The 27,265-nt window shown below is 40.9% G+C and overlaps 2 protein-coding genes across 6 annotated transcripts in view; both read right to left on the bottom strand.

The window, feature by feature from the left end:
* NIN (ninein) overlaps nucleotides 1-27,265 on the bottom strand; it is a gene marked incomplete at both ends in the record, with an annotated part of 106,246 nt that overhangs the window by 13,728 nt on the left and 65,253 nt on the right. For all 5 annotated transcript variants that reach the window (XM_080708090.1, XM_080708089.1, XM_080708093.1 and 2 more), the window contains 7 exons: nucleotides 3,916-4,065; nucleotides 6,654-6,812; nucleotides 13,753-13,899; nucleotides 15,251-15,364; nucleotides 16,492-16,614; nucleotides 21,450-21,563; nucleotides 25,740-25,955. In XM_080708090.1, coding sequence (XP_080564216.1) covers nucleotides 3,916-4,065; nucleotides 6,654-6,812; nucleotides 13,753-13,899; nucleotides 15,251-15,364; nucleotides 16,492-16,614; nucleotides 21,450-21,563; nucleotides 25,740-25,955 — 1,023 coding nt within the window. The remainder of the gene's footprint in view (nucleotides 1-3,915; nucleotides 4,066-6,653; nucleotides 6,813-13,752; nucleotides 13,900-15,250; nucleotides 15,365-16,491; nucleotides 16,615-21,449; nucleotides 21,564-25,739; nucleotides 25,956-27,265) is intronic.
* Nucleotides 22,845-23,226, bottom strand: LOC308271514 (large ribosomal subunit protein eL34-like; the record flags this gene model as incomplete). Its single annotated transcript, XM_080707903.1, has 1 exon — nucleotides 22,845-23,226. The coding sequence occupies exon 1, from the start codon at nucleotides 23,211-23,213 to the stop codon at nucleotides 22,845-22,847; it is 369 nt and encodes a 122-aa protein (XP_080564029.1). The 5' UTR covers nucleotides 23,214-23,226.

Consider the following 27,265-nt stretch of genomic DNA (forward strand, 5'->3'; position numbering starts at 1 on the left):
TGTAGGGGCCAGGTGGACATGTGGGGCGTTTTGAGGTCTGGCCCTGAGAATTTCCTGTTTTCAATTTAGACCAAAAAAAATTTTTTTTGTGGGTTTGGGGATGGAACCCAGGGACATTTGACCTCCGAGCTACACCCCCTGCCCTATTTTTTATTCTTTATTTTGAAACAGGGTCTAAGTTGCAAAGGGCCCCACTAAGTAGCTGAGGCTGTCCGCAAACCGTGATCCTCTGGTCTCAGCCTCCCGAATGCTGGGATTACAAGCGTGTGCCACCACGCCAGGCTAGACCAAAAATTTAAAAAAAAAAAAAAGAAAAAAAGACAAAGAACACACATGTGCACACACACATATACACACTCACACACATACCCACACACACACACACATTTGTCCATTTGCCAGAGGCAATTATATGTTAGTTCGAGGGTATTTTTAAAATTTAGTTTTATTCCAAAGATTTAAAACTACACATGACTTAGAAACTCTTTCTGAAGCACTATTTGCTGACAATCTTGTAGTTTTTACTGCATTTCAGTGCATTTTATACCCAGTCCATTAGGGCGTATCATGGGATTGTATTGGAATGTGTGATGCATCCTTTCTGGATGAAAGAAGTGTGAGGGACCTTGAACTTTGGCTGTACTAAACTGTAGCGCCTCCAGTCAGCGCGCTAGATGAACTCAGACACCCCAAGTTTTGTGGGTTTTCTTTCCTTCTGCAGCAGTCTCCAACAGGAACACACACACACGCCAGTGACGGCGTTCTGCCATGGCTTCCATCATTTACAAATGTTCTCTCGCAAGCTGGCGCTGCTCTTGCTTTTCAAAATGCTATTGTTAAGGGTTTATAATACTTAATCCTTGAACTGACCAAGGCTCTATGAAAGAGGAAGTTAACCTCAGTACTTATTGGGCCCTTTGCAACTCAGTGAGACCCTGTTTCAAATAAAGAATAAAAAATAGGGCTGGGGGTGTAGCTCAGAGGTAGAATGCGCCCCTGGGTCCTATTCCCAGTACTGGGGGGCGGGGGAAGAGAAAGTTAAAAAAAAATTCAATGCCATCCTCTGTGCGCAGTATTCTACAACTGTGTGTGTGTGTGTGTGTGTGTGTGTGTGTGTGTGTGTGTGTGTGTTTTGAGTACATATCACTGAAATAAAGTGGTTTTTTTTTTTTTTGTGGTACTGGGGGTAGAACTCATGGGCTTTCTACCTCCAGGCTAGACTCCCAGACCTATTTTATATTTTTATTTGGAAACAGGGTCTCACTAAGTTGCTGATAGCCTCACCAAGTAGCTGAAGCTGGCTTCAAACTTGTGCGATCCTCCTGTCTCAGCCTCTCAAGCGCAGGGATTACAAGTGTGTGCCACTACACGCTGGCTGAAATAAAGTGTTTATGAAATAATACTTTTACCATGCACCCTCTGAGCTGCGCCTCTAGTGTTTTTTATTTTTTGTTTGGAAACAGGGTTTTGCTAGGAATCTGCTAGTCTTGCTAAATTGCTGAGGCTGCCGTTGGATGCATGATCCTTCTGCCTCAGCATCCCAAATACTGGGATACAGGCATAGACTACCATGTCCAGTTTATCCTAGTATGTTTTATTAATTTTTAAAATGCTTTTTTTCACTAAGTTGATTTAATGGTCCTCTCATATGGATCTCCAGCAGGGAAATCATTGTCTTGAGAGTACATGAATCTTGACTGACATAACTCATTTTTTAGCTTTAAATGAAATTTGAATATTTTTGCTTTTATCAAAAAGAGCTGAGGAACACCAGGCGTGGTGGCTCACGCTTGTAATCTCCGTGCTTGGGAGGCGGAGACAGGAGGATCGCGGAGACAGGAGGATCGCGCAGGTTTTAAGTCAGCTGTGCTGGCTTAAGAGACCCTGTTTCCCAATAAAAATATAAAATAGGTCTGGGAGTGTAGCCTGGAGGTAGAAGGGTTTCCAGGAACTCCAGTACCATCAAAAAAAGAAAAGAAAAAAAAGAAATGTAACATTTCCAGGTCCACTTAAAATTCATTAATTTTCAAAACCTATCATAAGACTTTCCTTTGGTGAGAAGCTAAATGAAACCTACTGTCTTTCTGACGAGTTTACTTGAAAGTAACTGAAATTAAATGACAGCTGAGCGTGGTGGCACACACTTTTAATCCCAGTACTTGAGAGGCTGAAACAGGAGGATTACAGGTTCTTGACTAGCCTCAGCTACTTAGTGAGGCCCTATTTCCAAGTAAAGAATAACAAGTAGGGCTAGGGGTATAGCTCAGAGGTAGAATGCTCCTGAGATATAACCTCAGTACTGTAAAACAAGACAAAACAAACAAACCAGGGCTGGGGATATAGCTCGGAGGTAGAATGCCCCTGGGTTCAATCATCAGTAATGCAAAATAAATAAATAAATTAATTAATTAAACGACATTTCAGTTTAGGGTGCCATCAATGTTCTAATAGCAAATCATCATTACTTTAATAAATTTTGGAATATTTAATAACAAATACAATACTTTTCATTCTTCCCATATTTTTAAACAAACCAAACAGATATTTTAGTGGTACTGGGGATTGAACCTAGGGATATTCTATCTCCAAGCTATACCCCCAGCCCTTAAAATTTTTTTTTTTTTTGCTTTTGTTTGCTTTGTGTGTGTGTGTGGGGGGATACTGGGGATTGAACTCAGCGTCATTCTACCTCTGAGCTATATCCCCAACTCTTATTTATTCTTTATTTTGAAACAAGATTTCACTAAATTGTGGAGAGCCTTCGTTGCTGCTGAGGTTGGCCACAAACCTGTGATCCTCCTGTGTTGGCCTTCCAAGTACTGGGATTACAAGTGTGTGCTGCCATGCTCTGTTCAATTTATTTTTCTTTTAAATAGGGTCTCAATAGGTTGCTGAGAGTCTCAGTAAACTGAGGAGGCTGATTTTGAATCTGCCATCCTATTTAAGCCTCCCAAGTACTGGGATTACAGGCAGGCTCCACCACCCATGGCTCAAACCATATATTTTAGAAGAGGTTGGTACTAGTGAATACTCTATTTTCAGTTTAGGAAAAGAAAGAAAGAAAATAACAACAGCAGTCAGTCCTCGGAATAACATGTCTAAAACCCTAACTCCTTAAGACAGAGTATGGCATGCAAAGGTGTGTGCTAGAGGTCTGACCATGTGGCAGTCAGCCTCAAGATGGCCCAACCATCCCCATCTCCCAGTGCTCCTCTCCCAGACGACACCAGGACTGGCCTGTGGAGGCACAGGTACTGCCTATGTGATGGTGTATCACCTCTGAGATTATGTGAGGAAAGGTGCCACAGCTTTCATCTTGGTCTTTCGGTCTTGGTATCTGCCCTATCCTAAGAAAAGGCCCACTGGTAAGGAGCAGAGGTCTCAGGCCATCAACCAGCAAGAAACAAAAGCCTCTCGCTACATTCCGGGAGTGAGCTTAGAAGGTGCATCTTCAGTTCCAGTAAAGCTTCACAATCCTGGCTAACACCTGGACAGACAACCTCACCAAGAGCCCAGAGTCAGACCACCTGGCCTAGGTGCTTCCAAATTCCTGACCCACAGAAACGGCAAAACAAGAGATGTTTAATTTGTTACACAGCAGAAGATAATTAAAAGCGCACTTATCAAAACATTTCTAAAATTCAGGCTATAATATAAAGGCTTATAAAGGTTTCTCATACTAGTGAAGATGATTAACTGTCTACCTCATGAAAGCTTAAATTGCTTTTTTGCCCCGTTATGCAATAGAAAAGAACTATGATACTGTTTTGACATGATTGCACAAGTACAAGGAGATACAGTGAACTGTCAAAATCTGCCACTGCAATCATTTTCCTAAAAGTGTGCCTGGCCAGAAACATACTCAGGACATGTTCTAGTCAGAACACAGACATGCCTATACTCTCAAAAACTCACCTTTCTGTTCATAGGAGATCTTTCTTTCTGAAATTGCTCACACTCTCTTTTTAAGTTCAGCTTCTCTTGCTCTGTGGGTTTCACAGTACCTGACGGGCTCATATGTTTTTGATGCTTGGCAGGAAGAAGGCTGAATTCCAGTTGACGGACCTAGCAGGAGTAAGTGTAAGAGGAGGAAATGTTCATGAAAGCATCCAGCCAGGGAAATATGCAACAAACATGTAAGGAAGCTGGGCATGGTGGCACATGCCTGCAAAACCAGTTTTGGGAGGCTGAGACAGGAGGATTGTTGGTTTGAAGACAGCCTCAGCAACAGAGTGAGACTCTCGGCAACCTAGCAAGACTCTGTTTCAAAATAAAAAAGGACTGGGAGGGAGTGTAGTTTGGAGGTAGAATGTTTCCAGGTTCAATCCCAGTACCCAGACAACCACTACCACCACCTTCTCAGCTGGGTGCAGTGAAACATGCCTATAATCCCAGAACTTGGGAGGGTAAGACAGAAGGATTGCAGGTTGGAGGCCAGTATGCAGTAACTTGGCAAGACCCTGTTTTGAAATAAAAAATAAAAAGGGCCAGGCAAGGTGGCACACACTTGTAATCCCAGTACTTGGGAAGCTGAGACAGGAGGATTGCAGGTTCTTGGCCAGCCTCAGCAACTTGTGAGGCCCTCCACAACTTAGTGAGACCCTGCTTCAAAATCAAGAATAAAAAATATGGCTGGGGGTGTAGCCTGCAGGTAGAATGTCCCTGGGTTCGATTCCCATTTCTGAAAAGAGGCGGGGGGGGGGGGCTAGAATATAGCTCAGAGGTGGAATTCTCATGGGTTCAATTCTCAGTAACACAAAAAATAAACAAAGAGATAAATTTAGTCATTCAAATATTTTCTTAGCCTATACCTGTGGTCCCAGCTTTAGGAAGATGGAGGCAGGTAAACAACATGAGCCGAGGAGTTGGAAATCAGCCTGGGCAACATAGCGAGACCCCATATCCTACAATAGCAACTGCCGCTCTTTCTCAATTCAACCTGCCAATTCTTAAAGCCTGCTTTTCTGGATTTCCAAAGATCCTTTCTAGGCAAATCTGGTTGGGTCTATAGAGCCAGCACCCCAAGAACAAGCTAGGGAAGAGAGGACCTGAGGATCTGCCAAGTCTCTAGGAATCAAATAGTATGAGTCATGTGAAGGCCAAAAGAATAAACATAACAGCTCGAGATCCTCTGACTCTGGAACGAGCATAACTTTTAGCTGAATGAGGTGACAGTCCCATCTACTGTCTATCAGACTGCTCTTTTTTTTTTTTTGTGGTACTGGAGGTATTCTACCTCCGAGATATATCCTCAGTCCTATTTTTTATTCTTTAATTTGAAACAGGTCCCACTGAGTTGCAAAGGACCTCACTAAGTAGCTGAGGCTGTCCGCGCACCCCGATCCTCCTGTCTCAGCCTCCAGAATGCTGGGATTACAAGCGTGTGCCACCACACCGGGTTGCATCCATTTGGTTCCGTGAGGACAGGAATCTGCCCATCCTGTTCTCCACCACAGCCTCAGCAGCTGCAGTTCCAGCACAGTGTAGGTGTTTTGAAGGAGAATATACCGTTCTTCAGGGTTCCTCCACAGTAGAAGGGCTGAAGCACAGGCTAAATATAAATGGCTGACTCACGAGCAGAGGTATTCAAGCATCAGTTTAGTGGCTGGACAAAATCCTTAGCAATCATCCTAACCTTCAATGCTGAGTCTCTAAAAAGGGGCACCTTTTTCTTTTGGAAGGAGTTATTTAGAATTATGATCTGAGTCTAATTTTGCCATTTCTGTAACTCCTAGTCTGGGCAGCTAGCCAATTTGAATGAGAAATGTATGGTTAACATAATTTCCATGAATCTATGTTTTTCCTATGAAGATTAAAATCAGAATTATTTTAATATAGAACTGTTTATATAAAGTGAAAATGTTTTATAAATGTTTCAGAATAAAACTGTATGTTAGTCACTGATAAAAGATACATTCTTTTATGGCCCTGGGGACTGAACTGAGGAGCATTCTACTTTTGAGCTGTAACTCCAGCCCTTTGTTTTGAAACAAGGTCTTACTAGGTTGCTCAGAGTTCTGCTACATTGCTAGGGTTGTTCTCAAAACTGTGATTTTTTCTCAACCTCCTAAGCACTGGCATTACAGGCGTGTGCCACCTCGCCTGGCTAAATTATACTTCCTTAAAATAAGTCTTCTTTTGTAGGACACTCAAATATGTATCCGAGAACTATTTCAACAATATCAAACATTTTTATTAAAAAATCCTTTTTTTTTTGTCATCAGGGATTGAGCCCAGGGGACATTCTAACTCTGAGCTGCACCTCCAGCCCTTTTTATTTTTTTATTTCGAAACAGGTTTTTGCTAAGTTGCTGTGGTTGGCCTTGACCCAGCGATACTCCTGTCTCAGCCTCCCAGTACTGGGATCAGAGGTGTGCACCACCATGCCTGGCTTCCAACATTCATTTTAATATCCATCAAATCTCAATCCTTCTCTATTTCTTCTTTTTCTTTGTGGTACTGGGCCCAGTGATCGAGCCCAGGAGTGTTTTACTTCTGAGCTTTAACTGAAGCCCAATTTTATTCTTAGTCTTTATTTTGGAAGAGGATCTCATTAAGTTACTGTGTGCTGCTGGCCTGGAACCTGTGATCCTCCTGCCTCAATCAAATTCATCACATTCAAAAACGTCACTACGATTGGCCTTTGGAGCTACCTTCTCCCGGGACTGTGCGAGTTCTGCCTTGGTGTTCTGCACCACAGTCTGGAGTCTCTCATTCTCTCTCCAAAGCAGCTGTTGTTCCTCATTCATCAGCTGATCCATCTTCTCCCAAGACAGCCATTTCTGATGGGCGGCTGGTTCTAGGGCCCAGTTCTTAGGGAAGAATTGCAGAGTTAGGCTTTAAAAACAAACTGATGGTCTGTTTGTATACTGAGAAAGGTGTCTTCATCACCTAATGACATCAATTCTCAGTAAACACCTTTAAACCTTGACTTTTATCTAATGTGTACATATATATATATATATATATATATATATATATTCTTGAAATATTTAAAGTAAAAAAATTTTTTAAATTATTTGTTTAAAATGGTCTTTGGAAAAAGAGCCTAGTCAGCCGGGCATGGTGGTGCACGCTTGTAATCCCAGCATTCAGGAGGCTGAGACCTGGAGGATCACGGTTTGTGGACAGTCTCAGCTACTTAGTGAGGCCCTCTGCAACTCAGTGAGACCCGGTTTCAAAATAAAGAATAAAAAATAGGGCAGGGGGTTTAGCTCAGAGGTCATATGCCCTTGGGTTCCATCCCCAGACCCGCAAAAAAAAAAAAAAAAAAAGAAAAAGAAAAAGAGCCTAGTCAAGTTCAACAGCAAACATGATTATAAGGTTAGGTGTAGTGGAACATACTTATAATCCTAGTACTTGGGAGGCTGAGAAAGGAGGATCACAAGTTCCTCATCAGTAACTTAGTGAGGTCCTTAGCAACTTAGTGAAACCCTGTTTTAAAATTAAAAAAAGAAAAATAGGGCTGGGGTGTGACTCAGAGGTAGAATGCCTCTGGTTGGGTCAATGCCCAGTTTAAAAAAAAAAAATTGCCGGGAAGTCCCAGTTCCATGGGGCACTCAAATGTATGGCAGTCAGTGGCTTAAAAAGTGCCTCGTTCTGCCGGGCGTGGTGGCGCACGCTTGTAATCCCCGCACTTGGGAGGCTCAGACAGGAGGATCATGCAGGTTCAAAGCCAGCCTCAGCTACTTAGTGAGGCTTTCAGCAACTTAAGTGAGACCCTGTTTCCAAATAAAATATAAAATGGGTCTGGGAGTGTAGCCCAGAGATAGAAAGCCTCTGGGTTCCACCTCCAGTACCACCACCAAAAAAAGAAAAAAAAAAGTACCTCATTCTTAGAATGTTATCTCTGAATGCAGATAAAACTCTTTTGATTAGCAGAGGATACAAAGGACACTGAAAGGCTCTGCTAAAAGTTTTCACAAGACAAACTCGAATTTTATTTTTACATATGCAATCACATCCCTTTTCAGAATCCAAAGCACAAACTGTCCATGGAATTGAGGCCTGGATTTAGAAATATGTTTTGTGTTACCCAAGTATTTGTAGTTAAAAAAACAAAAAAGGTATTACAACTCCATAAGGCTAAACATAAAAAAGAAAAAAAAAATCTCATTTTGAGAAAAAAGTCAGTCCAGAAATGATTGATTGATTGATTGATATTGCAGTACAAGGATGGAGCCCAGGGGCATTCTACCTTTGAATTACACCCCCAACCACCCAGCCCTATTTTTTTTTTTTTTTTTTTTTGTGTGTGTGTGTGTGTGGTACTGGGGATGGAACCCTTCTACCTCTGGGCTACACTCCCAGACCTATTTTATATTTTTATTTGGAAACAGGCTCTCTTAAGCCAGCAAGGCTGGCTTCGAACCAGCATGATCCTCCTGTCTCTGCCTCCCAAGTGCGGGGATTACAAGCATGTGCCACCACGTCCGATCCCAGCCCTATTTTTTATTCCTTATTTTGAAACAGGGTCTCACTAAGTAGCTGAGGCTGGCTGTGAGCCCGTGATCTTCCTGTCTTAGCCTCCCAAATACTTAGGATGACAAATGTATGCTGCCATGCTCGGCTTCAGAAGTGCTTTTTAAAATAGGAACTGTCAAGCCGAGTGTGGTGGTGCACGCTTGTAATCCCCGTGCTTGGAAGGCTGAGACAGGAGGATCGCACGGGTTCGAAGCCAGCCTCAGCTACTTAGTGAGGCTTTCAGAAACTTAGTGAGACCCTGTTTCCAAATAAAATATACAAAAAAGGTTTGGGAGTATAGCCCAGAGGTAGAAAGCCTCTGGGTTCCACCCCTAGTACCACCAAAAAATAAATAAATAAATAAAATAGGAACTGTCTTAATTTTAAAACAAAGAACCACCAAGAGATAAAATAACTTAGTATCTATTTTTATTTTTTTGTGGTATTAGGGATGGAACCCAGGGGCATTCTACCTCTGAGCTACATCCTCAGCCCTATTTTTTTTTTTTTATTATTCATTATTTCAAAACAGTCTGAGTTGCAAGACACCTCACTAAATAGTAGCTGCGGCTGTCCTTGAACCACGATCCTCCAGTCTCCTGAATGCTGGGATTACAAGCATGCACCACCATGCCCGACCAGTGTCTACTTGTTTGTTTTTTGTTTTTTGTGTTTTTTTTTTTTTTTGGTGGTACTGGGGTTCCTGGAAGCCCTTCTACCTCCAGGCTACACTCCCAGACCTATTTTATTCTTGGAAACAGGGTCTCTTAAGCCAGTGTGGCTGGCTTTGAACCTGCATGATCCTCCTGTCTCTGCCTCCCAAGCGCCAGGATTACAAGAGTGCGCCACCATGCCCGGGCCAGTGTCTACTTTTATTATAGGACAAAATCTTAACTTTTACCTAAAGATTGACATGTATGTATGTATGTATGTATGTATGGTTGTTTGTTTTGTGGTACTGGGGATGGAACCCAGGGGCATTGTATCTCTGAGCAATTATATTTCTTTTCAGACCCTCTGTGTATTCCTTGATTAATTTCTTGCACACTTAGTGAGGCTGAGGGTGTCTTGAGAATCCTCTGATCTCAGCCTCCCGAATGCTGTGATTGAGCCAGCTAAGGCCGTTAACCAGCTCTTCTTGGGTTTCTGATATCATAGCAACAATTACCTCCTAAAATTCCGTACTATTACCTATGCAATTATATTTCTTTTCAGACCCTCTGTGTATTCCTTGATTAATTTCTTGCAATGGTTTTCTTGGCTTAATATTTTTAGAGCCACATGAATGCTCATATCTTAGTTATTTATTACTACAGAAGTAATTTCAGGCATGTTTTTATTTTATTTTCTTATTGGTGCCTTATAATTATGCATTATAATAAGGTGAGAGCAAACAGAGACACATATGCACACGGCACTTGTGTTTCCCTCTGCCCCCCCACTCCCTCTCCTTCCGATACATAATATTATATTTACATTAATATCTATAAATTCTTACATGAACGAAGGATTATTTGAACTATCTCCATCATCAGATATTTCCTTTCACCTCTCCTCCCTCCCCTCCAAATCCCCTTCCACTTTTTTTTTTTTTTTTTTTTTTTTTAGGTACTAGGGGTTGAATCCAGGGGCATTCTACTTCTGAGCTACACCTCCAGCCCCATTTTTTCTTCTTTATTTTGAAACAGGGTCTCACTAAGTTACGGAGGACCTCACTAAGTAGCTGAGGCTGGCCATGAACCGAGATCCTCCTGTCTCAGCCTCCCAAATGCTGGGATGACAAGCGTGCGCTGCCACGCCCGGCTCCCTTCCACTATTCTATTACCATCTCCCCTCATTTATCTGAAGTCCTCTTTGTTTCCCAGTTTCTCTTTACTTTCCAAATATGAGTGGAAACACACTACTCGTTACTTTCTGTGACTGGCTAATCTCAGCATAATCCTCTCTAGGCCCGCCCATTTCCTGTAAATGACATAACTGTGTTCTTCTTTATGATGGAAGACTGATTCCATTGAGTGTAGATGCCATAATTTCATGATCAGCCATGTTTTTTGACTTGTTCAATGAAAACATTTACCCCTTCTAGTATTACTATAGTTCCATTCATATGAAGTCCAGAAACAGGCACCCCTGACCTAGAGTGGCAGAGGGTACAGAAGTCCACCTCCCCTCCTCACAGCTCAGTGGACACCCTCCCTGAGAGTCAGTTTGTGCCTAAGAAAGTGGCTGTGGACCAGTCCATTGAGAGCTCGGAACGCTGGGAAGTGCAACCTGCCGGACAGAGGGAGGCAGAAGGCATCGCCATTTAAAATGCCAGTTTGAACAGGGCATGTGGCCCACGCCTGTAATCCCAGCGCTTGGAAAGCTGAGAAGGGGGATCATAGGTTTGTGGCCAGCCTCAGGTACTTAGTGAGGCCCTCTGCAATTTAGTGAGACCCTGTTTCAAAATAAAAAATAAAAAATAGGGCTGGGGGTGGAGCTTGGAAATAGAATCCCTCTGGGTTCAATTCCCAGTAACACACACACACACACACACACACACGTGTCAGTTTGAACCAGGCATGGTGGTACACATCTATAATCCCAGTACTTGGGAGGCTGAGACAGGAGAATTGCAGGTTCAAGGACAGGCTCAGCAAATAGTGAGATTATCATCAACATAGCAAGACCCTGTTCCAAAATAAAATAATAAAATAGGGTAGGGGGTATAGCTTGGAGGTAGAATGCCCCTGGGTTCAATCCCCAGCAACACACACACACACACACACACACACACACACTCAGTTTGACTGTCCTGACAAGGATGGAAACCAGTTGTATGGATTTGAAAGGGGGCTGGGTCCAGGAATACCACGGGGACTGGTAGAATACTTCATGCCTACAGCTCCCAGGTCCCCTGGACTTGGTCACTCCTCCATGCTCAGAAGTGTTCAGAGGATACACCATTGCAGAGTGGACAGGGCAAAGCCCCCAGTGCACTGACTGAGGGTCTCGGGTCTCAGATTCAAGGGTATGCAATTGCAACCCAGTTAGGTCTTACAGGGATTACTATGGAAACCATGCCTCATCCCCGGGGGGGGTTGGGGGGGACCAATAAACAGGCAGCAGGAGTAAATTCAGCCCCGCAGGAGACGACTCTGCCCCTGCACCTGCTGGAGGGGAGGAGGGGTGGAGCCTGGCCTGCAGAGGGCCCAACCCAGGAGGAACCCGCTGAACTTTAGCCTGACTCTAACCCAGTAACTGGCAGGTTCTAAAATTAGAAGTCCTAGGAAGCAATGTACCCTTTTCAGATCCTTTGGGAAGGAGGAATCTTGGCCTCATTTGTTTCTGCTTTTTTTTTTCTGGATTGAACCCAGGGGCATTCTACCTCCTCCGAACTTCTGCTTTCGTTGTGCTCTATGTTGTTTTGTTTCTTATTTGTTTTCTCATACTTTTATCTAACTTTATGCATTTTAGAAATTCTTTAATTGGCTTTTCTCCTGGCTCATGCTAGGCGATTATTTGCCCCTTTCTTCTCGCTGGCTGGTGGGGTTATGGCGATAGTTTCTAGTGGGCTTTTATTACATGCTGACACGGCTCTGCTGTGAAGCTGATGCTGTCTCTGGTGGTTATCCTCCCCTCTTAGTGCTCTGGGACACTGAGGGCTCTCTGAGGCTGAGATACAGCCCGAGCCAGGGAACATCAGGAAGGGAAAGCTGTTCACTACGGAGATTCTCACGTAACAGTGGATGAACTATCCAGCCTAGAAGATGCGCAAATCTCAACACAGGGACATGAGGAACTTGAAAAAAATCAAGGCAATATGATGCCGCTAAAAGTTCCTAATTCTTCAATAACTGACTTCATGCATGACGAAGTGGACAAAATGCTGGGCACCCTCAGTCCTTTTAAATTTTTTAGCTTTTGAAACAGAGTCTTGCTAGATTGCTAAGAATCTTGTTATGTTGCTGAGGCTGACCTCAAACCTGTGAGGCTCCTGTCTCAGCCTCCCATGCACCACCACACCTGGCAAAAGACAGCTTCTTTAACAAATGGTGCTAGGAAAACGTAGGGGACTGAAACTAGATTCCTATCTCTCACCTAGTACAAAAATAAACTCAAAATGGGTCAAGGTCCTAAGTATAAGACCTGGAACTTTAAAACTGCTAGAAAAAAAAGCACAGGGGATGCCATTAAAGACGAAGGCCCATGCCAGGCGCGGTGGCGCACGCTTGTAATCCCCGCGCTTGGGAGGCGGAGACAGGAGGATCGTGCAGGTTCGAAGCCAGCCGCGCTGGCTTAAGAGACCCTGTTTCCAAATAAAAATATAAAATAGGTCTGGGAGTGTATCCCGGAGGTAGAAGGGCTTCCGGGAACCCCAGTACCACAAACAAACAAACAACAAAAAAAGTCAAAGACCCAGACAATGACTTCTGGAATAGGACTCCATTAACTCAGAAAATAGCAGCAAGAATCAACACATGTAATTACATCAAATTAAAAGCCTCTGCACAGCAAAAAAAATGAGAGTGAGACAGCCTACAGAATGATGGAAAACCTTTGACAGAGGATTAATATCAGGAACATGTACAAACCCATAAAAACTTACACACATACAAATACACACACACACACACAATTGGGCAAATGAACGGAGTAGACCCTTCTCAAAAGCATTATAAATGGTCAATAATTATAGGAAAAAATGTTTAACATCTTTAGTCACCAGAGGAAATGTAAATCAAAACTACCCTGAGATTCCATCTTACCCCAGTCAGGCTCTTATCAAGAATACAAACGGAAGTAATGTTGGTGAGGATGTGGGGTAAAAGGAAGCCTTACACACTGTGGAGAATGTAAACTATCAACTACTATGGAAATCAGTATGGAGGTTCTTCAAATATCTAAAGCCAGAACTACTAGATAATACAGCTCTATCACTTCTTTCGATACATCTGAAATAAGGATCAAAGTATATTATATGCATGTATGAAAACATCACAATGAAACCCATTATTCTGTAAATTCTTATGTACTAATTAACAAAAAACTAGCTTAAAAAGCCTTCTCTTAAAAAAAAAAGTGAATTCTTTGGGGTTCTCAAGGGGAGGGGACTTGAGAGTCAGCTGGGGTGCCAGAAATGATCTCTGTTTTGACCTAAATAGTGGTTATACAAACACATTAAGAAACACACCTATAGGTAAAATATATATATTTATGTATACATACACGTCTAGATGCAAGATGATCAAGTTGTGGAATAAAAACTGTGTTCCTTATAATTTATGCCTCAGTTAAAAAAGAAATTACCTTGTCACCAGCATTCTGAAGTTGATGGTGTAAAGACATCACTTCTTGTTTTAAAATCTCCTTTTCTTGCTGAGTCACCCGGAGGTCGGATTTAATCTGGGACATTTGAAGGTTTACGCTCTGCAGGGTATCCTCTAAACTCTGAACCTGCCCAATAAAACAATCTTACATTGAATGCTACACAGACTCTCATGGTCTCAACTCCAGCATGTCCAGGGGTAGATAAACCAGGACTTAAGTATGATAAGGTCCTTCTGTTTCTTTTTACTGTGTCAGTTCTCTATTTTCTTATTTAGGTACAGGGGACTGAGCCCAGGGGCATTCTACCTCTGGGCTATATCAAAGTTGCTGAGGCTGACCTCACACCTGCAATCCTCCTGTCTCAGCCTCCCAAAAGCTAGAATTACAGGTGTGAGCCACCCTGCCTGGCTTCCGGTTCTCTTTTTAGTAGCTCAGTGGAAATCCAGACTATTACATTCAATTACAGGATGTTAAACTGTATTTAGAAAAATGATAAACAAAGCCGGGCGTGGTGGCGCACGCTTGTAATCCCTGCGCTTGGGAGGCTGAGACAGGAGGATCACATGGGTTCGAAGCCAGCCTCAGCTACTTAGTGAGGCTCTCAGCAACTTAGTGAGACCCTGTTTCCAAATAAAATATAAAATAGGTATGGGAGTATAGCCTGAAGTTAGAAAGCCCCTGGGTTCTACCCCCAGTATCACCAAAAAAAAAAAAAAAGAAAAGAAAAGAAAAGAAAAGAAAAGAAAAGAAAAGAAAGAAAGAAAGAAAGAAAGAAAGAAAGAAAGAAAGATGATAAACAATGCCTGGAGCATGGTCTTGTTGATAACGGTCATCTGGTAGATTGCCAAGTGATGTCATGAACCAAAGATGGCTTAATGAACCTTGTGGAAACTATGTTTCAGCCTGCGTATTGGATTGTAAAGAACCTCTTCATTGAAAATAGTATGTATTCAATCTTACTTCACAGTAATATCTCAAATTTCAAGTAAAAATTTTTTTGATAGTGGAGCTTTCTTTGATCTACACGCATAGACCTTTTATTTTGAAACTGGGTCTAACTAAATTGCTAAGAGTCTTGTGATCTTCCTATCTCACCCTCCCAAATACTGGGATTATACGTATATATTACTGCGCCTGGCTCCAATTACAAACTTTTAATTTGTAAGAAGATTTTTGATTGAGACATTTAAACTTCAGTAGGGCATGAACTTGCTTCAGAAATCTTATTTTTATATTGGGAATAAGCAGTCACTTGAATATTCTATTCTCAAGCTTTCATAATTGAGTAACGTCATAACTAATGAACTTTGGGGAAAGTATTATCTACACCATTTTGCCATTTGTGAAGGTGTGTCAAATTGGGTCCTAGGGAATCATTCTGAGCCCTCTGGGGCCACCCCCACATTCTTTCCACTGGGATTTCTGCTGGGATATTCAGGGAAAAGTTCGTAGGGAGATGAGAGAATGGACCACATACCTTTTCCTGTGAGGCGACCAGCTGCGACTTCAAGCTCTCATTCTGGTGCTCCCAAGCCTTCTGCTCCTCCTTCATTGCGGCGATTCTGTGCTCCAACCGTCTGGATTTTGCCAACTGTGTCGGGAAGACAAGAAAGGTAGGAGGGCATTTTTGCAAAGACGCCTAGCCTCAATTTATAGGTCTCCATTTACGCTGTCAAGAACAAGTATCATCTACATAAGGGATGGGGGGACATGGCAAGGTAGAATAAAGAAAGCTGGGTGTGGCGTCACACGCTGACACAGATGAGACAGTAAGATCTCAGGTTCGAGGCCAGCCTTAGCAATTCAGGGAGACTCTCAGTAAGTGAGCAAGGCCGTTTCAAAATTAAAAGTAAAATAGGGCTGGGAGTGTTGCTCAGAGGTAGAATGCCCTGGATTTAAAACCTAGTACCTCCCCACCCCTACACACACACAGAGAAATAATTTTAACTCTTCTACTTCTGAGGAGTCTCCTCTATTTTGGGGTTTTCCAATACTTTTTCTTGCTGCCATAAATATCTATATGTATGTATATCTATATTGTATCTATATCTATATCTATATCTATCTTTATATTGTTTTTGGTGGCCCTGGGGATTGAACCAAGGGGTTTACCTCTGAGCTACTCCCAGCTCTTTTTAATTTTTTGTTTTGAAACAGGGTTTAAATGGGTCGCTGAGAATCTCGCTAAATTGCTGAGGCTGGTCTCAAACCTTCAATCCTCCTGTTTCAGCTTTCCACCTACTGTGCTTACAGGCAGGCACCACCACACCTCACTTCCCATTGCCTTATATTTTGAGGGTGGAAAATGGTGGGCCAGAAGGCAATTAGGAATTTCAAGAGCATACTTTAACATGCAAATTCAGAATGCCCATGAGGTAGGTGAGGAAGAAGGCAGTGATTTTGGATCTGCTAGAGAAAATATGATAGAAAAAAGTGTCTATAAAAAGGATGTCAGATGATTAAAAGAACATTTATATTATATAGAAGAATAACAGGATACATGTTATATATTAGTAGCCTCCTGATATATTAAAATGTGATAATGTTATAACCTTGATCTCAAGAGCTCCAAGGTCATAGAGTGCCAGCTGGCATATTGTTCCAGCAAACTCTAAAATAATAAAGCTTATATAGGAGGCATATGGTCCAGAGCCCATAGAGAAATGTTCATCTGGTACACAATCTGCGATGATGCTGAAGTCCCATTATTATTCCTACCTTCTCCACACAGCTGTCTAATTCTTCACTTAGAGCTTCTTTTTCTTTCAGCAGCTGTTCGTTGTAGCTTAGAACACTAGAAAGTTTTTGCTGGAAGTCAGAGAGGTCAGGATATTTGTGCAGCTGGAAGAGATAAACAGATGTGCCTCCCATCAGCCCTGACTGCATTCAGAAAGAGGTGTTTGTAAACAGGGCATTTTCATGGCTGCTGAGATTTCCCTATCTGTAGACACTTCAGAGGACATATAAACTCTAGAAGACTATAATTAGCTTTAACAAAGTGTCCCTTGTTAGCTTCTCTCTGTTCCCTACTGGACTGCCAAAATATCTGTTCAGATGGACTCAGACAGACATCATTAAATAATGAGCCTGGCTTTCCATCCTACCTTCAGGTTGAAACAACACACTGCCATTCTGCCATTGACTTAACTTGTGCACATAGAGGGAATTATGTTTTCCTCAAGTTTTTTTTTTTTTTCTTTTTGGCAGTACTGAGGATTGAACCCAGGGGCATTCTACCTCCAGGCTACACCCCCAGCCCTATTATTTTTATATTTTATTTTATTTATTTATTTTCTTTATTATTTTTATATTTAAATAAAAATTTAAAAAATAAAATAGGGCTAGGGGTGTAGCAAAATTGAAGCCCTGGCTTCAATCCCCAGTACCATTAAGAAACAAAACAAAACAACAAAAAACTTGAGTTAAGTCAATAATGTAGAACTGGAGTGAATCATATACAAGGTTATCAACACAAGGGAAGTTTAAGGATTAAAAACAATCAGTGTGCGCTAGTTCCCTATGTCCTTCACTTTGGACTAAGCTGACTTGCCAGGACACATTGCTGGTGTGGGCACTGGCTTCTGCCTTTCCATTTCATGGAATCCAGGTAAGTCAGACTTTCCAGTAACGACACTGGTACTGTTGACAATTTGTGCTGGATAATTCTGTTGCTGGGACTGTTGGGTCGTGTGCTGGAGGAGGTTCCACAGCATCTCTGGCTTTACCCCCCAGATGCCAGTCTATTATCCCATTTGCAAAGACTGAAAATGTTCCAAGACATTGTTGAATGTCCTTGGGTTGGGAACTGTTGCTTGAAAGAGGTTGCTTGTTTCTTACATTCCAACCCTTTCCCAGTTTATACGTTTTTAACTATTCTCACATGCCTTGGACGTTCACATTTCTATTCTTTATTACCATTGTGATATGGTTATCTTTCTATTCGTTCACATTTCTATTCTTTATTACCATTATGATATGGTTATCTTTCTATTCGTTCACATTTCTATTCTTTATTACCATTATGATATGGTTATCTTTCTATTCCCTATCTTAAGTTCTTTCACATTTGGGTTTAGAAATAGTTATGACACCAGCTCCAAAATAGCCATTCATCCAAAAGTAATCTATAGTGTCAATGTAATGCCAATTACCAAAAATTAAATTCATTTGGAACAAAAAAAACCCCAGAATAACAAAAGTAGTTCTCAGCCGTAAGAACCATGCAGGAGGCATCACCATATCTGACCTTCAAACTGTACTACAAAGCCACAGTAATAAAAACAGCATGGTATTGTCATAAAACCAGACACATAGACCAATGGAGCAAAATAGAAGACTCAAAAATAAATCTGCACACTTAGAGCCAATTGATTTTTTACAAAGGGGCCAAAAAATACACTGGAGAAAAGATAGCCTCTTAAACAAATGGTGTTGGCAAAGCTGGTTAACCATATGCAGAAAAAATGAAAATAAACCCCACTTTCTCACCCTGCAAAAGAATCAATTCAAGATGGGTCAAAGACCTGGAAATTATACCAGAGACCTTGAAGCTCCTCAAAAAGGGTACAGGTCCAACACATAGGCATAGGTAAAAACTTTCTCAACAAGACCCCAAAGGCACAAGAAATTAAAAGGAGGACAGATACATGGGATTGCATTAAACTGAAGAGTTTCTGTGCAGCAAAGAAAACTATCAAGAACCTCAACAGAGCCAACAAAATGGGAGAAGATTTTTGCCAGTTACTCCTCCCACAGAGGACTAATATCTATATACAGAGAATTTAAGAAACTCACTGCTAAGAAAACAAATAACCTAAAAAAATGGGCAATTCACAAAAGAAGAAATACAAATGGCTAATAAATGTATGAAAAAGTGTTTGACATCATTAGCAATCAGAGAGATGCAAATCAAAAGTACCCTGACATTTTGCCTAACCCCAATTAGAATGGTAATCATTAAAAAAACAACAACAAATGCTGGCAAGAATGTAGAGAAATGGGAACTCTAATACATTGTTGGTAGGATTGCAAATTAGTGTTAACCACTTTGGAAAACAGTATGGCAAATCCTCAAAAAAATGGGAATGAACCTACCATGTGATCCAGCAATACCACTTCTGGGTATCTACCCAAAAGAATGGAAACCAAACTACCAAACTAATGCATATGTATCTATGTTTACAGCTGCACAATTCACAGTTGCTACTATGGAACCAGCCAAGATGTCCATCAACAGATGAATGGCTTGCAAAGCTATGGGATAGGTACACAATGGAATTTTACTCAGCCATAAAGAAGAACAAAATTATGTCATTTGCAGGGGAATGGATGGAACTGGAGAACATTATGCTAAGTGATATTAGTCAGTCACAAAAAGTGAAAAGTCAGATGTTCTCCCTAATATGTGGAAGCTAGGGAGAAAATGGGACATCAAAGGGACTCTAGATGAAGAAGGAGAGGCCACAGATGAGTAAAGAAGGTGACCTAACTGAGGGGATGGGAGGGGCAAGAGCCAAGGCCCTAAGGCGCATGATGTGCATTCACATGTGATTATCAAAGTCAGTCACTATGCTGAACATGTGAAGGAGGGAAGGGGGAGGGAATAGGCACTGGAGGGAGGGCAAAGTGAGTGCATGCCTCTACCGACCTGTACCTCATCAAGATGTATGATTACAATACACCAATAAATTATTAGCAACTAAAGCCGGGCGTGGTGGCACACACTTGAAATCCCAGCATTCAGGAGGCTGAGACCGCAGGATCGTGGTTTGCAGACAGCCTCAGCTACTTAGTGAGGTCCACTGTAACTTAGTGAGACCCTGTTTCAAAATAAAGAATAAATAATAGGGCAGGGGGTGTATAGCTCAGAGGTCAAATGCCCCTGGGTTCCATCCCCAGATTCGCAAAAAAAAGTATTAGAAAATAGTTATGCCCAAATAAGACTTTATTGATTGAATCTCATCTTCTGAACAAGTCAGAAGGAGCATGAAATTGCACTTTAAGGTCCCAGGCCACTGGCATAAAGAATGCTCTTCTCCTTTATGCACTACCTTGCCTCCTCGCCTTGCAAACACCCAGAAAGCTTGAAACCATTTTGGATGTTTCCAAGTTGGCAGGTGACTGCTACTCATCCTATCTGTGTTTCTTTTCAGAACAATAGATAATAAAGGTAGAAGTGCTTTGCAAGCTATAAACTGTGATATCGTACAGATGGCAGATGCATTTGAGGTCCAAGCTGCTGGCACCATTGATGGGCCGCCATGACCTTATACAGGACACGCAGCGCCCGAGGAAACAAGCTCCTACCATATGCAGACAGAGCTCACTGCTTCCCCCTCAGCCCACCCTACGCACCCTGCCTCTCCAAGCTGCGCAATGCAGCTGTGCTGAATTCTCTCCTCACCATGTTCTCCTCCCAGCTCTGCTCCTTTCCTCTGTTCTCTGGCTTTGCAGAGTCACAAAGCACACATTTCCCATGCTATACAGTTGGAACTGACCACTACTATTTTGTAGGGAGCAACAGACTTCTAAAAGGTAAAAGAGCTAGGTGTGGCGGCACACTCCTGTAACCCAAGTACTTGGAAGGCTGAGACAAGAGGATTGCAGATTTAAGGCCAGTCTCAGCAACTCAGTGAGAACTTTTTTCAAAATTTTAGGAAGGGTCTGTGGTGTAGCTTGGAGGTAGAATGCTCCTAGATTCAATCTCTAGTAACACATACATGCGCGCGCACACACACACACACACACACACACATATTTTATTTTTATAATTGAAGGGTAGGTGACCATAATTGGTCAGTGAAGCAAAAAAGGTGGAACCACTATTTTTTTTATATTCACCTATTATAAAACAGACCTTAGCCTGGCGTGGTGGCACATGCTTGTAATCCCAGCATTTGGGAGGCTGAGACCAGAGGATCACGGTTTGTGGACAGCCTCAGCTACTTAGTGAGGCCCTCTGCAACTTAGTGAGACTCTGTTTCAAAATAAAGAATAAAAAAATAGGGCAGGGGGTGTAGCTCAGAGGTCAAATGCCCCTTGATTCCATCCCCAGACCCGCCAAAAAAAAAAAAAAAGTAAATAAATAAATAAAACAGACCTTTTCCAAATAAAAGATTCTAACGCATAATAAAAATTAGTTAAGAATAAATTAGAAAAATGTTTTGTAGAATTTTAATTTTATACTTAAAATTAAGCCTTTGTTTGAAACCTTGAAATAGGCTTCAAAAGCCAAATTTGCAAGTGAGAATGCACCCCTGATAATTCTGTCCCACAGTCAGACTTGCTATGAGGAAGACACGTCAGAGGGACCAGATTCATTTATGTCCTCGCAAATGAGAGCAAACAGTCATGAAAGCAATGAACAAGAAAGTCACCCTCTTTAAACAAACGAATGCTATTTTATCACCTGGTTTTGGGAGAGGGTAGAACAGCAAAGTCTATGTACTGAAATGGTTGGTATTCATTTATAGTAATAGAATTTTAGCATCTACAACATAAATAAGCCACATAACTGGAACAAAACGTGGAGAAGTAGCAATAGGAGGCCTTACAAACTGACTCATACTGCAGGTCCACTCGCTAAGGACTAAGCTGGTTGAGGGGACTCGCTGTGAAGGATGTTGGTGGCTAGAAACTTGGGGATCATCCATCCCCGCAGCAGCGCACAGCCTTACTTGTTGCATTTTCTCCAGTTTCTCTTTGAGAATGAGGTTTTCCTGTTCCACAAGCTGGGTCTGTATCTTAACTTCGGAAAGTTCTGCTTGCAGAGAAGACACTAAGCTAGAAGACTAAGAAAAAAAATTAAAAAGTCAAATAACAGACGTATTCATTCAGGCTGGGGAAGCTTACTAGATTCACAGAAGGCAGCATTCAGGAAACGATAATGGCAATTTGATGACATGCTGGGTTTTTGTTTATATTCCACGGAAATAACCAAAACTATTTTAAAAGGCTTTCCATTTAAATGGCACAAATATGATTACTCAGGTAGTTTGCATGTTTTTCTCCACTGTACAGTTACTTTCTCTTGGGAGAAAGACTTTAAGACTAACCAACTTCTTTTTTCCCAAACTTTTGCTTATTAATTTTAGCATTAGTGGGTTTTTGGCAACAATAATAATTACCTATATTTTTGCCTAAGGATGATTTTCTATTTCCTTCCTTCCTTCCTTCTTTTTCTTCCTTCCTTCCTCCCTCCCTTTTTTTCCTTCCTTCTTTTCCTTCCTTCCTTTCTGTGGTACTGGGGTTCCTGGAAACCCTTCTGCCTCCGGGCTACACTCCCAGACCTATTTTATACTTTTTATTTGGAAACAGGGTCTCTTAAGCCAGCACAGCTGGCTTCGAACCTGTGCAATCCTCCTGTCTCTGCCTCCCAAAACGGGGATTACAAGCGTGTGCCACCATGCCCGGCTCTATTTTATTCTTTCTATGTTTATTAATTAACGAGAATTCTATAACAAAGAGCTATTGCTTCTTATTTATTCATTTATTTCTGGTGGGGGATCCCAGCCCTACTTTATTTTTTATTATGAAACAGTCTTCCTAAGTTTCTGTGTACTGGTCTTGGGCCTATGATCCTCCTGTCAGCCTCCTAAGTACTCAGATTATAAGTGTGTGCCACTGTGCCTGGCTTCCCCAATTTACTTAATCAATTTTTATTAATGTGAACTCATATTATTTATAGCCTGTATTTATTTTATATTTATTTTACTCTATACTAAATTTATTTTGCTGATCATATTGTTCCAGTTTTCTATTAAGAAATTCTTCTGCTGGGCGTGGTGGCGCACGCTTGTAATCCCCGCGCTTGGGAGGCAGAGACAGGAGGATCGCGCAGGTTCGAAGCCAGCCGCGTGCGCTGGCTTAGGAGACCCTGTTTCCAAATAAAAATGTAAAAAAAAAAAAAAAAAAATCTTCTGGTTGAGGCCTGTATCCTATCGACCTGTCTCATCTTTTTTTTTTTTAATTTTTAGTGGTATTTTAGTGGTATTTAATATTTAGTGGTAAAATCAGAGGCATTTTACTCAGCTATAACCCTGGCCCTTTTTAAATTTTTATTTTTATTTTTATTACTCAAAGAAGATCCATTTATTTAGCTTTCTCTGTGCTTGTGCCTTCAACACTTTCACAATGATCTTCTGCTCCTCAATAAGGAAAGCACGCTTGATTCTGTCGCGGACACATTTAGCACACAGGCAACCACCATAGGCCCTGCTGACATGCTTTTTTGTCTTAGACAATCTCATAAGAACCTTAGGCCTCACAGCACGAACCCCACGCAGCTGGCCTGGGCACACGCCACATGCAGATTTTGGAGCTTTCCCAACCTTCTTGGTATACAGGTAAACAATCCTGTTGCCAGGGGTTCGGGACAGCCTTGTTTTGTTAGAGGCTGTATTGTAGGAAAGCCTACGACGATATGTCAAACGCTGGACCATTTTGGGTGCCTGTAGATGCTGTCCCCGGAAGCTAAATTTTTTGTTTTTGAAACAGGGTCTCAATAGGTTGCCAAGAGTTTAAGTTGCTGAGGTTGTCCTTGAACCTGCAATCCTCCTGTCTCAACTGCCAAAGTACTGAGATTTCAGGAGTACGCTACCATACCCAGCCATTGTCTCTCTCTCTCTCTTTTTTTTAACTTTTTTTCTTTTTATTGGTACTATGAGACATTCCAGGCTTACTTTTTATTTTCTCTGCCCTAGCATTGAAATCAATCATTTAGCCGGGCGTGGTGGCGCACGCTTGTAATCCCCGCGCTTGGGAGGCAGAGACAGGAGGATCGCGCAGGTTCGAAGCCAGCCGCGCGCGCTGGCTTAGGAGACCCTGTTTCTAAATAAAAATATAAAAATAGGTCTGGGAGTGTAGCCCAGAGGTAGAAGGGCTTCCAGGAACCCCAGTACCACCAAAAAAAAAAAAAAAAAAAAAAAAAAAAAAAAAAAAAATCAATCATTTACAAAGAACTCCTGGTTCCTTTTATAGGAGAATGGTATTTGAAAAACAAGACCTGGGTATCCATGCAAACACACATCTCTAGCTCTCTCCCTCTCCCTCTAATAGAAGTGAGAATCCTGGCCAAAAGTACAGAAAAAATTCTGTTATGTCTTGCCAGATTTACCTCTATGTGGATAATAACAGTTGTTATCCTTACCAGCAATATATGAAAATGTTTTCCCAACGTCTTGTCAACAAAATATGTTATCATATTTTAAAATCACTGTTGGTCTTTTAGGTAGATATTATGTATCACTTTTGTTTAATTTGCATTTCTCTGAAAATGAGTGATTCTGAACATTTTTTCATAGGTTTGAAGGACTTTACATATATACGTATATATGTATATATATACACATACATATATTTGAGGTGCTGGGGATTGAACCTCTGAGCTACTCCCTCGATCCTATTTTTTATTCTTTATTTTGAAACAAGGTCTTACTAAGTTCCGGGGGCCTTATTAAGAAGCTGAGGCTGGCTGCGAAACTTTGATCCTCCTGTCTCAGCCTCCCAAGTACTGGGATTACAAGTGTGTGCCATCACACTTAGCTCTGTTTTTTAATCAATTATTTGTTCAAGTTTCTTTCCTGTTTTGCTATCAGATTTTGTCATGTCCCTTAATTTTTAAGAGTTCCTTGCTTGTAGTAATATTAGTTTTTTCTCTGTAGTATATGTTGTAAATATTTCCTCCAAGTTTGTTTAGTTGTCTTTTTACGGACTTTATGCTTTCTGCTATGCAAATTTTAAAAAATATAATCAGTTTTAAGCTGGGTGTGGTGGCACACGCTTGTAATCCCAGCGTTTGGGAGGCTGAGACAGGAGGATCACACAGGTTCGAAGCCAGCCTCAGCTACTTAGTGAGGCTCTCAGCAACTTAGTGAGACCCTGTTTCCAAATAAAGTATAAAATAGGTCTAGGAGTATAGCCCGGAGGTAGAAAGCCTCTGGGTTCCACCCCCAGTACCACACACACAAAAAATATGTATATATGTGTGTGTGTGTGTGTGTGTGTGTGTGTGTGTGTGTATATATATATATATATATATATATATATATATATATATATTTATTATCAGTTTTTATTGCCTCTGATTTTTGAGTCCTAGCCTTTCGTTACATGGAGTTTGCCCTTGTGTATGCTACAAAGTCTGGATTTAGTTTCATCTACTTCTAAACAGCTATCCCCTTGTCCAGGTACCACTTATTAAAAAATCCTTTATCCTAGTGGTTTGAGAAGTTACCTTGTTACATATAGTTATCCCTTGGTATCTGTTGGGAATTAGTTCCAGGACTGCCCATAGATACCCCAATCCTCAGAAGATCAAGTCCTTTATATCTAAGTATTTGCAAATAGCCTACTCACATTCTTCTGTATACTTTATCTCTAGATTACTTACAATACCTGATACAATGCAAATGCTACACAAATAGTTGTTACACTATACTGTTTAGGGAATAAGAAGAAAAAAGTCTGTATATGTTCAATTCAGATGTAACTTAAAAATATATTTCTGATCAGAGGTCGGTTGTATCCACGGACATGAACTCATAGATTACAGAGGGTTAATCTTACTGAGTATCAATTTGTATTTAGAAGACTCTAGACTTTCTATCCCACTTATGTATCTGGAATAGATGTCAATGTGCCAGTAGCCACTGTCTTAATTACTAAGTTATTTATAAGAAAATTTTTTTACTTACTTTTCTTTTTTTTGAGGGCCTGGGAATGGAACCCAGAAGCATTCGACCTCCAAGCTACACTTCCTGCCCTATTTTTTATTCTTTATTTTGAAACAGGATCTCACTAAGTTGCAAAGGGCCTCACTAAGTAGCTGAGGCTGTCCGCAAACCGTGATCCTCTGGTCTCAGCCTTCCGAATGCTGGGATTACAAGTGTGGACCACCATACCTGGCTATTCATAAGAAATTTAATACAAGCTTTCCATTATATGTTTTAAAATGAATATGTCAGTACCTGCACTTTACAGTGTTCCAGTTCTTCTTTCAGATTAGACTTTTCTTGTTCCCATTCCTTGAATGTACTGTTTTCTGGCTCTTCCTCCTGCTGGCATAGCATTTCTGCCAGACGTTGATTGAGGTCTTGCAGTTCTTCCTGATTTTGAGAGTTCTTTTGGCTAAGTTCTGCATTTTCCAAATCCAACTGTTGGTTTTTGATTTTCAAATCTGAAATCTAATTAAAATTGAAACAAGTTTTAAAAACTTGTTACCCTACTTCTGCTCAAAAAACAGATTTAGAGACTATTTTCCCCTGTCCCTGTAAAGTGTAAAAAAGTATAATGTATCAAAAATAATACATACTCATCATTATAAATTTAACCAAATCAGAAGCATTTGAAGAAGACACAGCTAATCCCACTCTTTAGAGCTACCCATTCTTCATAGTTGGATATGCATAATCCTAGGTCATTTCCTATGAATATATAAAGCTCATATAAATGTAAAGATTCTTTTCTTTTTTTAGAAAAATATTACATCATTTCATGTTTGGACAGCCTGCTTTTTTCACTTATAATATCTTACAGATGCTTATCTTTCCAAGTTAGGGTGTGCAGAAACCACCACATGCTATACTTTAGTGGCTGTGGGATTTTCCATGTAGCAAAATTTTCCATAATGCATTTGATCTTCCATAATGCAAATGATCTTTTGGAAATCCATGTATACATCATAGCATTTTGTGTTTAGAATGATTTTTTGTGTGTGGTACTAGGGATTGAACCCAGGGGCATTCTACTTCTGAGCTATACCCCCAGCCCTATTTTGTTTTTATTTTGAAACAGGGTCTTGGTAGGTTGATGAGAGTCTCGCTACTTGCTGAGGCTGTCCTCAAACCTGGGGTCTTCCCATCTCAGCCTCCCAAGTATTGGGATTATAGGCATGTGCTACCACGCCCAGCTAGAATAACTTTTTTTTAGAAGTATATTTGTTGAGTTAGAAGGCATGCATATACACTCTTGTTTTAATATAGATCCCCCAAATGGCTTCCTTAGAGTGCTACCAATTTATTCTATTAATATATTTCTCATTTCTTCACACCCTCTTCTACCCTGGAATTAAAGATCCAATCTTTAATTCTGGCCAGTTCAGTAGATGGAAAAAATAAAAAAAAGGATCTCGTTTAAAGTTCTTTAATCACTATGAGGATAACCATCATTTTATACATTTTATTTTTTTCTCAATTTGAGCATTCATACTGATTACCAATTTTTCAACTGAGATTTGCCATTTATTTATAAGTATAAAATATATCTTAGATATTAACTCCTTGGGTGTTTCGAGTGTTAAAAACACTCTTCCCATTATGTCCTTGTCTTTTGATTATTCCAGATTATTCTCAAATGGTCTTCCCGTGCTCAACTATATGTGTAAGATTATACAAAATGAGCATTGAATGGCAAGATATCTGAATAAATCATAATTCTCTGAAAAAAATGATAATTAGCTGGCATCCTCTGTGAAATTCTGTCCTTAACTTTGTGC

Source organism: Muscardinus avellanarius, assembly GCF_963383645.1.
Source record: "Muscardinus avellanarius genome assembly, chromosome: 12".
In the NCBI taxonomy this organism is placed as follows: Eukaryota; Metazoa; Chordata; class Mammalia; order Rodentia; family Gliridae; genus Muscardinus; species Muscardinus avellanarius.